The following is a 13491-nucleotide window of genomic DNA, read 5'->3' on the forward strand; positions in this document are numbered from 1 at the left end:
GTACATGGTGTGCCTGAGAGCAGTCTTAACCAGTGTATCCCTATATTAGGCCTTTACTCTACTCTCAGTAACACCTGGCCACTGTTGGAATTGCCTGTATTTAGTATCAGTGAGCTTACTAGTAGGAAATACTCTGCAGGAGGCATAAAAGAAAGCAGCAGGCCAGTTGTAATGTCATTTGTGATGTGAGTCAATTACATAATTGTCTATATTTCCGTTCCTGAAAAACTGGCAAGCCTAACTTGAATGATTAGGAAGAAACCCCTCATTTTCTAGGCTGGCTGACACACTGACACACACACTGACACACACACTGACACACACACACACACACACACACACACACACACACACACACACACACACACACACACACACACACACACACACACACACACACACACACACACACACACACACACACACTCTCTCTCTCTGTTCAATTGAAAATAGTACCTTGCAGCAGTTATTTCGCTGTTCCCATAAACTCTCATTGCCATACAGACACTCAGAAATATCCTCGCTGTTCTTTGCAGAAAAATAAACAAACTCCCTCCATTCTCGTAGCATAAATTCTCCGTTCCTTCCTCATAAGGGTTCCTTGCAGAAAAGCAGCTTAAAAAGCCTACAGTCTATGCATTTACTACTTATTGTTAACACCATAACAATTTATTTTCTTCGACTTATCGAGTATTAGACAACCTTTGTGCGACAAGTACGTTTTAAGGCTAGTCTTAGATTGACTACATGTTTGGAAATATATTTATCACATATAAAAGTGTGCAGCTCAACAATTAAACAGTCAAATTTAAATCACTTCTGAGCAGTAGCTGTGCCAAACTATCCCAAAGTCTGATCAAGACAGCAGACAGCTGTGGCTAAATAATAGTTGCTACCAGCGTATTTAATAGTATTTCGCAGATGTAAAAAAAAAAAAAAAAAAAAAAAAACATGTAATTGCACAGTTACCATGTAATTGGGATGGTCTATACTCAATATATAATCACCTGACATTGCTTTTTCTACACAGTCTAAGGAATGAACACCTTCTAAAATAAGAGTTTGCATTTTCTCCACTGCGGATCCCTCCGTTCTTGTGCAGAAAACTCTTTCTCGCAAATCTCGCCGGAAAGCTCATTCCTGCAGCCTAAACTCCCTCCATTTTCGCTGGAAAGCTCATTCTCTTCAGTCTCCATTCAAACAGCCAGAAAACTCAACTCCGACAGGCTGACCAAGTTGACTTCATCATGCACGCAATGACGTCAGCTCAAAATGCGCGGTAGAAGAAAAATTTAAAAAACAAAGCTGGAAAGCTCGAAAAAATCGGAAGTGAAGGGGTGCCACTCGGGAATCGTGGCACCCCATCATTTGGACCCCAAAACTAATTTTTTACTGAGTTATTCGGTACGGTTGGGAGGTATGATACAGACTCCTCTGTTGAAGGGTTAGTGGACTTCCAGCTGCCCCTCTGTTTCAGTATTTCTAAGATGTCTCCAAAGGAGACATCATCAGGAGGCAACCGTGGGGACCCTTCAGCTTCATTGAGGTCTGTATCATAAGTGATGGACTCCTCTGGGAAGTCTAAATGCTTCCTCTTGCAAAATCTCTTCCGTGGGTCCTCTTCAGAGGGGTATTCTAGAGGGGTATTCTAGAGAAGTTTCAGAAGAGTGGGGGGGTGCCCTGTGGGGCATCCTGAGACCTAGGATCTCTGCGTCCCTGTGGATGCAAGGATATAGGGGCAGACACTGGTACTTTTGGGGGTGAACGTCTGGAGATGACAGCAGAACTGTCTGTGAAGACAGTACTCTCCTCATCACCTCAAAAGCCCCCCTCTCCTGATCCGAGGATAATCCTTGATCCGAAGAAGTCGAGAGAAACCCCGGAATCAAGGACAATGGGCCCGAGGCTGAGGTAGGAGCCGAGTTCACCTGAGCCGATGTCCCGAGAGGCAAGGCGGGATCAGACAACTGTCTGATCCGACTCGCCTCCTCGAACTCAACTGCAGAGTGTCGGCTACTACACTTCTTGAGCTCCGATGGAGCCGAGGATGTCAGAGCAATGGTTGGATTCAAAGATCCCATCACAGGTCTGAGATCTGAGGGTTCCACTAATTTCAGCTCAGGATAGTCCGACTCCGAAGTCCGAGATCGGATCGAAGGAGGAATTGGAGCAGAAGGTGATGATGCGGTCAGATCCAAAGCCCTTGGGGCTGGATCCGACAACAACTTGGCCTGCGCTGGTGTCCTTAGCCTCTGTACCACTCGATCCACATCATCGTCTGATAGGCTCCTGGAAGACTGAGTCAAGGGGGGCTGGAGACTTGGAATGCTGCAATATTTGTCACCTTAGAGTAGAGAACGGCTGCAAGACTGGAGACTGGCTCTGAATCTCAAACTCTGCCGCCAGTGAGACAGACTATGTCAGAGCTGTAGACTTTTCGGATCTGATGGGCTTAGGATCCACTATGAAAATTTTGGCAACCTTTTTGATGGCTCAGAGAAGGCACTAGAAGAGGAAGATCTCTTCCCAGACTTGTCTGATTTAGAAGTTGGGGACTTGTCAGTTTTTAGTAAATCCGGACCTTATTGTATAGCCTCTGAGAAGGGGGTTTTCAACAGTCCTCTCAATATCAATTTGTTCTTCCTCTCCAGGAGAGCTCTGTGGTTAAAGGAATGGCAAATAGAGCAAGACTCCTGGAGATGGACAGCACCTAGGGAATAGACACAAAGTGTGTGTCTATCACTTAAGGACATTTTCTGCCCACATTTCTCACACTTTTTGAAACCTAATGGTTTTGAATCCTTACCAGGCATTCTGATAGAGAAGAGGGATAGTGACAGAGAAAAAAGGTAGCTAGAGAAGTTTGTTTACTTTTTTTTTTAAACAGCAATAACTTTGATAGAAAAAGCAGTTATAGGGAATTAAAGGACAGCGCAGCCCTCTAACTTAAATGGGCTATGCCCGAGAGACAGAAAGGGGAAGAGACAGCCCTCTAACTTAAACGGGCTGAAGGGAAGGCAGTTCTCTAACTTAAACAAACTGTCTTCAATAGGATTTCCAGAAGAGAAAAAACAGAGAAACAACAACAATAAGAGCCCTCTAACTTAAACGGGCTACTTAGTTTTTAAAATAGAAGTCGGGAGAGGGGACAACAAGGCCTAGATGAAAGACAACGGCCAATAGCAGAAAAAACAGCCACAAAAACAGAAATAAAACTATCTAACAACACATTTAACTATTTGAAGATAAATAACAATGAAAAGCAAGCAATTACTAAAAGTAGAGAGCATAATAAAGAATATACTTAGCCAGAGCTAGCAGAACGAGCACCCGATCTTGTTTAGCGGCAAATGAGATCTAGGGAGGTTTTCTGGTGCATGCTGGCATAGGGTTTAGCCACGGGCTGATTGAAGACCTTGAGCTTGAATATAAAGGCCGAGTCAGACCTGAGGATTGGATCCTAAACCATCCTAGTAAGAATGAAGGCGAGCTAGGACAGCAACACATTGGGTGTTACAGAAAGCATGAATGAATCAATGAATCTCCAGCTGTTCAACACTGAATGATTATTGACATTGGTGGGGCAGATGGATCGGTTGGTTTCTTTTCCAATAACTGGCATTTTCTCTCCATCATCATCTGTGCCATCTCTAGCACCTGCATATCACTCAGCAATCTAGATGTGAATTCCTCTAATGAAGGGGCTCTACCTTCATCTTCCAAGAGGCCAAACCAGTTATTATGGTGACCTCTGCTCTCTTGGTCATTCAGTTTCTATGTCTCCCTATTTCACTTTTTTCATTAAAAGATATATGATGTAAAGCATCAGACAAATGTCCCAGAGCATCCTCCAAATTCTGCAGTCTTTTTTTTAGATTTAGTTTATCTTGGAAGCCAGGAAGCCCAAAGCCAATTGTACTCTTTCATCTCATCATCCCATATGTTGAACATAGTCTTTTGTGAGGTGTCATTTTGTGTGGTATCCAATACCACCGTCCTATTTCTCATCACCAGTTTTAACTATGCTCCAGTCTTGTGCAGTCACTGCTTCCTTAACCTTTCTTTGCCCTTTAATATTTAGGACTATGACTCGAAAGGTATTTTTGTTTAAATTAATAATATCTTTAGTCAAGTTTCAAATATTTATTACCCAGATTCCCATAAAGTTGCACAAAACTCCTAGCACTTCATCTGTCCCTAAAACCAGAAGTCCTCCATCGGTCCTTTTCGATTGTTCTCCAAGTGATGGCAAATTCACTGAACTGCCGCCACTCAAGGCAGATACAGATCAGAACAAGGACTTTAACTATATGTCTGTCAGGATAATCCTGGTGGGCAACGTAGCCTGTACTAAGGCAAGACTATGTGTTGCTTCAGTGCTTTCCTTAGACACTGAGGAGGCCTCATCCTCTTTTGAGAATGACTAAGCTTAGAAGAGGTAACAGGGGAAGACTGATGGGGGAAGGTGCAGAGGAGAGAAGTTTTCACTGAACCTGTCTGCCAGCAGGTTGGCAATATCTACAGTGTTTATGCATGTGGTGTCCTTGACTACCAGCTCTAAGCAGATCTGGGTGTTTCCCTTGAGATTACGGGCATATGTAAAGAAAGCCTTTTGATTGTCTTTAGTACATACGGCCAGTTTGGACTTGAAGTTTGCTTTGGAGGATTTCAGTAGTGCTCTTATTTGCTTGTTCAGGCTAAAGAGTGATTGCTTCCAGTTAGGCACCTGCTCCTTCTTGGTCCTGGATAGCATTTTTTTCTTTTTATTATAGAGTTTATTTATTGCAGATGTCCACCAGACAGGTTTACTCTTCTTTGAGGGGGATTTTGTCCTGTTGGGTATTCCCGATTCCATGCAGCTATATAAATGCTCGTACAGTACTTTGGTGTAGGTTTGGGCATATGTGCCAGTTCCTATGGAGGGGACAGAGCTATGAAGCTGTTTATACTTTCCCTCAGGAGTCTGTAATCTGCTCTGGAGAAGTCTTTTTGTTTGACCCTAGCTGGGGGGGGAATGGAGACTTTGAAAGTGACTGCTTTGTGGTCGGATCTTACCAGGATGGATGACACTGTAGGGATGCTGCAGTGGTTACTCATCCTGGTTAATACCAAGTCCAAGATATTTTCTCCTCTTGTGGGGGTGTTGACCAGCTGGTCTAATGCATTTGCATTGACGAAATCAAGGAATCTCTGGGCATGTGTGTTTTGGCATGAGTAGTTCAAACTTCTTTGAGACTACAAAAGATAAGTGCTTATTTTCAACTGTTTTCTGCACTTCTGTTTAACTAAAACAATATTTGCTGCATATCTGTTTAAACTGTGCAACTGTTTTGTTAGTCCTAGTGAATTCAATCCTTACCTCTGTTCTGATCTTGTATTCCAGCCTCCTACCCAATCATTGTTATGGTATTAAAGCTTGTGGCTTTTGAGTTGCTCAACTCTACTATAAATCTGATATTGGGCACTCCCCCAGTCCCATTACATCAGCTCATTCTACTGAGTACAGTGAGATCAGTTGTGAAGGCCCAGTCCTTTAGCTTCTTAACCTGGAATTATCTTCTGTCTCCTCACTTTCTACTTAATAAAATATGCCTCTTCCTACTTCATTTTGCTTGTGCTTAGGTGTTCAACTGCATTTAGTTTGTCGCATTTGTTACTGATTGTTGGTAACCTTATACTTTATTTGCACTGTTTGTTTTACTGTTGTGATTGTGAGCTAAGTCATCACATTTGCACTGTTTTAAAGCAATTTACTGATTAACTATATCTCATTGCTATTTACTGCATTTCATTACTGTTTAACTGTATTTTTTCATACTGAGTTGTTTTTGTCTTTAAGTGGTTAATTTGTGCTTTTTGTGAGTTTTACTGTGTTCTTAACCCTTAAATTGAGTGGCATAGTCTGATACAGGTTGATGCATCTAGAGCTGCAGCTGCACTATTTTTAACCCTTTGTGAGGTATTCCAGCTACAAATGTTCCCTTAGCACCACTTGTGTGATCACCTATTAGTACTACTCTTAGACCTTCCACCTTTTACCCTCTTAGCTCTCTCTGGCCTCTCTCACTCAGTTTCTGACAAATATGGATAGACAATTCCCTACACATTCCCCTGCCAGTCTAGTTGATATGGGCATCCTGAGACAGTGTAGCAACTGCCTCATGTACATGGGCAACCCTCTACTACTACCATCTAGGAACACAATTTGTGAGAGATGCAATTACATTAAGAACCTAGAGTCAATGATCTCTCCCTTGCAAGCCAGTATATCTGGTACTGAGAAGGTTGTCAACACAAACACCACACCTACACAACACACACCCACATATGCAGAGATCCTTAACAAAAACATTCCCAAACAAAAGAGGCCTCCGAGGGAAAACACACATGAACTCCACTGCCCACCACACCACATATAGTCCGCACACCTGTCTCACAACAGAAACCCAACATATTAGCCATAAGAGACTCCATTGTGAGACAAACTGATGTGCCCCTCACCAGGATTAGTTGTTTGTCAGGTGCCAGAATCCACCACATCACTGATGCACTCAAGTCTCTCAAAACAGGTACTGTTATGACTCTGTCATAGTCATTGTTGGCATGAATGAATTCAGATGTACCTCCCTGGACTATATGGAGAGAGACATGATCAAGCTTGCTGAATATGTGTCCCAGGCAGGTATGTTCCTAGCTTTAAGCAGCATTCTACAGTCACCCAGAATGATGCCTCAATACAAATAGAAAATGACTGACTTTAACAATTGGCTAAGTTTCTGGTGTCATTCCAAGGGGATCCAGTACCTGATAGCCTGGGAAGACATGACTGACAGACCATGATGCTTTGCCAGAGATAGCCTGCATCTATCTCCCTTGGTCTTCAGGCTCCTGGCAAAGGCTCTTGCCTCCCCCATAGTGCCTTTTTTAGGCAATGCCATGAGGTCACAACTACAGACATGAACATTTCATCAAAATGTAAATTAAAGGTCATGCTGCTAAACACTAGGACTCTGAACATGAAACTGCACTCATTGTAAGCATTCTTAACCTTGGAAGAAGCTGACATTTGTGCAGTCACAGAAACCTGGTTCAAAGCTGTGGAAAGCACCCCAGCCATACCAGATTACTCATCCTATCATATATTTAGACCCAAACCTTGGGCAGCAAACCAAAAGGAGGTGGAGTTGTAATACATATATAAAAGACATACACACCTCCAGGCTGGTCAAACAGTATGATGCATAGTAGACACTCCAGGTGCAGTTAACCATTGGCAGGGCCCCTATACAAATCATAGCTAGCTACAGGCCCCCAACTTTGACTCAAGATACCAACTCCACCTATCTGGACCTCTTCGAATCTATCAAGATTCAACCAACATGAGTAACCACACTGCAGCATCCCTAGGGTGTCATCCTCCCTGGTAAGATCCGACCACAAAGTGATCACTTTCGAAGTCACCATCTCCCCTGACTCACCCACTAGCTAGGGACAAACAAAAAAACTTCTCCAAAGCTGATTACAATCTCCTGAGGGAAGGTATAAACAGCTTCACAACCCCCTCCCCCTCCATAGGAACTGGCACATATATCCAAACCTACACCAAAGTACTATACAAGCATTTACATAGCTGCATGGAATCAGAAATACCAGACAAAACAAAATCCTCCTCCTCAAGGAAGAGTAAACCTGTCTGGTGGACATCTGCAATAAATAAACTCTATAATAAAAGGAAAGAATTGCTGTTGAGGACCAAGAAGAAAATTAGGTGCCTAATTGGAAGCAATTGTTCCTTAGTCTGAACAAGCAAATAAGAGCACTAGTGAAATCCTCCAAAGTAAACTTCAAGTCCAAACTGGCCACATCTACTAAAGACAATCACAAAGCTTTCTCCACATATGTCCGCAATCTCAAGGGAAGCACCCACATCTGCTCAGAACTGGTGGTCAAGAACATCACATACACGAACACCATAGATATAGCCAATCTGCTGACAGACAGGTTCAGTGAAAACTTCACCCCTCTGTCCCCCCATCAGTATAATTAGGACATCCCCAGCACTTGCCCCCCTCCCCTTATCTCAAAGGAGCAAGTTATCATTGCCCTCTTAAAGGCAAAAAATACAGCCTCCATGGGACCAGATAACATCCCAGGCTGCATCCTACATGAACTGAGGCAGGAACTTACAGCACCATTAGACATCCTACTCAATCAAAGCCTGAGTACTGTTTCATCCCAGCTGAGTGGAGGACAGCCACGGTCATCCCTTTGCACAAAGGTGGACTGTCCACCAATTCAAGAAATTATAGACCCATCAGCCTAACTAGCCTGATCTGCAAGGCCATAGAGCGGATTATCATGGACCTCATTAACAAGGACACTGGCAACCTGCGAATACTCGATCCCACACAGTTTGCTTTCGTCAAGGGGTGGTCATGCCTGTTAAAGTTAGTTGACTTCTTTGAAACAGTCACCAAAGCCATGGACGAGGGGAAGACACACCGCCTACCTTGACCTGGTCAAAGCCTTCAATATTATTCCCCAATCGGGTATAACAGATAAACTCTCTCAACTAGGCATCAATCCATATGTTACCAGATGGGTAGCAAACTGGCTCACGGATAGAACCCACCTAGTCAGAATAGGGGAAGCCACCTCAAGCAGGTCAACCTGTAACGAACGGTGTACCCAGGGATCAGTCTTGGAGCCTTTGTTGCTTGGGATATACCTTTCTGAGGTGCAGGCCAAAATCAGTGGGATATGGCTGACCAAGTTTTCAGATCACTGCAAGCTGGGCACTGTCATCTATTCCCCTAGTGATGTGGACATCCTCTAAGAGGGTCTCATCAAACAAATGACGGGTGCCAGAAACATGGCCTCAAACTGAATGCCAGAAAATGCATCATCATCCCTATGGAGAGAGCGACGTCCCCACAAATTATCACATTAATAAGGTCCTAAGCACGGAATCAGTCGTGAAGGATGTGGGCACCCAGCTTGATAGCAAACTTGGCTTTTGACCACCATATTGCCTCAGCTGTACGAAAAGTTTTCTACATGGCCATCCTCATTAGTAAGGGTATCTCTTCCAGAGACAAGATGGTCATAACATCCCTGTATTCTTCCCTTACAAGACCCATTATTGAGTACAATGCCCCTTTTGGCATGTACCTCATAAAGCACATGCAGCAGTTGGAGAGACCACAGTGGTTCCTCACCAGGAGAATCCACAGCCTCAAACATCTACCTTACACAGATAGGCTAAAGGCTATGTCCTTCTACTTAGTCTCCTACAGACTCCTCAGAGATGACCTCTGTCTGGCATACAAAGCAATCTCAGACACCACCTTGATGGGACTGCTGCATATCCGCAAGCAAACTCCACTCGAGTAATCTGCACGCACGACCTCAAACTGGTCTATGACATCAACAGGATTTGTTGGTGGGACAGATGTGTCCCAGAGACTCCCCCTTCTGTGGAATAGACTCCCACTCCATGTCAAGCAGAGTACCTCATTAACCCTTTTTAAGCTCAACCTGGATAACTGAAAGGGGAACAGAAAATGCATCCCTGGGATTACACCTATGTCCCTGCTGGACAGGGTCATCGGGTGCTGACTTGCCAGAACATGGGCTAAATTTGTGGCTAGGCCTGTAAGGGCCTCAGGGCCAATAGCCTAGTAACTTCTTATGATTCTATGATCCCATAAGACGGATCTTAAATGCCTTTTACAGTGGTGAGGGACTTGTTTACTTCATAAGAAGTATTTGAACAGATCCTGAATGAATAAGCTGGATAAATAACACTTCTCCCACAAAATGAGCACCCAGGATCTCACTCCTGAGTTCTTCTTTAACAGCGGTAAATCTCAATCCTGACATCCTGTGCAGCCAACACACACCTGAACCTCCAGCCATAGCAAAAGTGTCTACATAGTCAAACTCACGGCGGGAAACATGAAAATCCACTGTAGAAGCCACAGACACTCTCAGAGGTCCTTCTTGAGCTCAGATTCCAGGAGGTCCTCAAACATTTATAGAAATTCTCCTTGCTACGTGGGACTGGAAATGGAAGAGGTGATGCTGAGAGCCCTAAGCTCCAACAAGGCAAAGAAGTAAACTACAATGTCTCATCAGTCCAAAGCTTTGGATTCCTTGTCAGTTGGCAAGGTGACAATGTTTTACACTCTATGAACTATACAATACCCAAGAAATCACGTAGAAATCAGCAATACAATCCTTAGTTCCTTGCTCTGCCAACTCAAGCAGGGATTTCTAGATGGCATCCACATTCCTGGAAGCCAAAGAAGTAGAATCAGCATGCTGAGAAAGCAGTCTTAATAACTGGATTCATGGTAGGAATGATCCAAGGTTCCTAAGACCTATTTCCTGGAAACTCAGCTAGGGGAACAGAATACAGGCTTGAGGCCAGTCTAAGCTGCTCCCTGTTAGCCTAAGAGGCTATTTTTTAAAAGGATCATCAGGAAGACAGGGCTAAAGGGTGGTGAAGTCAATATCTTTGTCTAACTGAAAGACAGTCACATCATGGTCCTCTGAATTTTCAAAGGAGCATGAATGTCAGGAGGGCCTCATATCCCCCAGTACTTGCAGGGTAAGTTCACTTATGGTATTTTATTACAAGAAAAGAGTGACTTATGCTTCATGGGTTTTGAGGTATTAGGAACTGCTGCTCAGTGGTACTCCTGAAAAAGGAAGTGCATGCTGGTATATAGAGACCTGCACCTGTTCTAGCACTGGCTTCAAGACATATTCCCTAAGGATACAGTCCCATACCTGTCACTCAAGCTCCCACCAGATATCAAATATCCGCATGATACCAAGACCCTGAAATAGATACCCTAGTTTAGAATGACTGAAGGAGCCCTCTTCGACCAAAACCCAACAGCCAGAAAGTCCCAGAAGGGTGTTCTCAGTCCCAGGTAGTGTTCAGTTGTTACCTGATGACTTAAGAGGTTAATCCCTTGAATCATAATGGTCTGCACCTAGCAACACAGCTTCAAATGGAACCTTCACCCATAATTAATTACTTAGTTTGGCAGGTTGCGCTACAAGGCAACTTAGCACAACCATCACTTTCTCAATACTCACTGGTCTCAACACCCTGACATGGTAGTGACATCAAGCTAGGACATGGTTACTCAAAAGAGCTTAGAGTATGGCTAGTTAAAACATTTCTATTTTAAAACTTCTGAAATGGGAAAACAGACATCCAAGATTCACTGTAGCTGTACAAGGCAGCTACACAACAATCCTGAGGCACTGACAGTGTACTAAGCTCACAAAACCTGAGTCATCTGCCAGAAATTTCAGAATGCAATGGTGTGCAAAGTGGCTTCTCAACCTGCTTCTCAGCATTACTAGAAAACTCTTACTACATCAGAGTGAACCATTAAAGATCAAGTATAAACCGCCATACAACAAAAGTTTCTCATGCTGAGTGCCCAACATTTTTTATTTTCTCAAAAGCCGAGTAACCTTGATGGTTAATATTTTAATGTGTGTGTGTGTGTGTGGGGGGGGGGGGTACAGGGAGGTTTGCTATCCTGCAAAAACACAGTATATTTCAATATATTCAACAACCTTGTCATGTAAAAGTAGACTGTCAGCCAAGTTACTGATTTAGTACTCTTCCCAAACATTACAAATGAAACAGCAGCAGAGATCCTTACAATGACATTTGCAAACATAAAGAAACCATTATTGCTTTAACATTTGTTTTTTCTATTATTTAGGCCCTCATATTTCTGAGTTGCATTGGATATTTTTAGCGTGGTCATTTGTGCATCAAACGTGATTCATTATTTAAAAGTAGAACTCTTAGCTCAGTGGAAAAGCTACCAGTCAGCAGATGCTAGTTGCCATCCAGTAACTCATTCACATAAAACAGCACAATCTACTAATCTCCTCTCTGTTAAGCAGAGACAAAGATGGGACAGAGGGCACCAGAAAATAAAGGTAAAGTACAAAGCATGGGCACTGAAAGATTATGAATGCACAACTGAAGGCTGCACAGAAAAAAAAAAAAAAAAAACAAAAGCCATTCAGAAAAGTGAAGGGGATTGTATTTATACATTTACTGCTTCTCACATTCAGTGGGAAGATAATGTTGGTAATAGCTATTCAAAATAATAATGGTAAACCAATAAGTGATGATGAGAAAATTGGACAGTAAGAGAAAACAACACGTGTGCCCTGAAATTTATCGTTTACAAGCAGCTGTCAAAAAAATCGGTAGACGGTAGGTTCTCTTTCTGAGAACATGGTGGTGTCTGGGTATTGTTGTGGTTTATCAGCCAAACTCTGTGACATCACAGGCACTGATGACATTGCATCACAGCAGTCTACTGCCCGTGAAGTTGTGTGGTAGGAGAGGACAGTCATATTGATCTAGGACAACCACTTCAGACATGCATAAAAGATTCCTCATCAACTACTTCTGAATGCCCAAAAGACTTCTAAGTTGTCAACTCCCTATCATCATACATCTGTATAAGCCCTCATCTGAAAGTCCAAAAAGTTTCCTCAGCAAGAAAATAACCTCTGAGAACAGTGATATTCATTTCCAGCATAGTAGCAGTCAGTGAATTTGAAGAGAAAGTCATTTTTGGATCCTAGACAATGACTAGAAGCCAAAAAGGTGCTCAGTGTAAAGCAATGAACTCGGTAACCTAAAAAGGCAGTTCCAGTCTCACCTCCATATTTGGATCCATCCTCAGTTACAGCATTCACTGAAAGATTTGTTCTTATGTAGCCAGGACTAACAACTGTCACTTCAACTCCATGCTGTTCCACTTCTGCTCGTAAACAGTCAAAGAAAGCTTGAGTGGCATGCTTGGAGGCTGCATCTGAAAATAAATAATAACAGTGGTTGATCCTATGTACTTGGCAGCAGCCCCTGCTCCCAGTAACTGGAGCTGTTATGTCTCTGCTATTTTACTTTTACTCCATAAATAAAGTAATGAAACATGAAAAGACAGTTACAGGTTACTGCTGTTTTACCTAGCACTGAATAAAAAGCCACACTCTCCCTGATGCACATTCATACATAACTGTATACATGCTAGCATCAATACCTTTCACTTCCCCCTACTATAGTTATAACCTGAGAAACAATAATGTCATATATTTAACTATTAAAACATGAACACAGCAAAAAAAGTAATCATTTCTACACAGCCAAATATAAAGGTAATAAACACTTAGCTGTTACTGTTAATGCCAATGATGCAATACATATCTTGATATGTATTGCATCATTGGCATTAACAGTAACAGTGATGCAATACATATCACGATTTGAAAGTTAAATGGTACTAATACAAAATGCTTTGATTGTAATGTCAGAATGCAATAATTTGGTTGTAGTCCCTAAAGAGAATCAATGTTTAGTGCTGGGATTATTTATAACATATAACACACTTCTTACTTTCTTGCAAAGAGATCCTATCTAGTGCATAAAATACAGCATTC

General features: G+C 42.6%; 1 protein-coding gene across 7 annotated transcripts in view; it reads right to left on the reverse strand.

The window, feature by feature from the left end:
- The window catches only part of DHRS7B (dehydrogenase/reductase 7B), a 749348-nt gene that overhangs the window by 77040 nt on the left and 658817 nt on the right, over positions 1-13491 (reverse strand). For all 7 annotated transcript variants that reach the window (XM_044089396.1, XM_044089394.1, XM_044089397.1 and 4 more), the window contains exon 6: positions 12714-12866. In XM_044089396.1, the coding sequence (XP_043945331.1) occupies positions 12714-12866 (153 nt within the window). The remainder of the gene's footprint in view (positions 1-12713; positions 12867-13491) is intronic.

Source organism: Protopterus annectens, chromosome 12.part0 (assembly GCF_019279795.1).
Source record: "Protopterus annectens isolate FY-2018-M chromosome 12.part0, PAN1.0, whole genome shotgun sequence".
Classification (NCBI taxonomy): Eukaryota; Metazoa; Chordata; order Ceratodontiformes; family Protopteridae; genus Protopterus; species Protopterus annectens.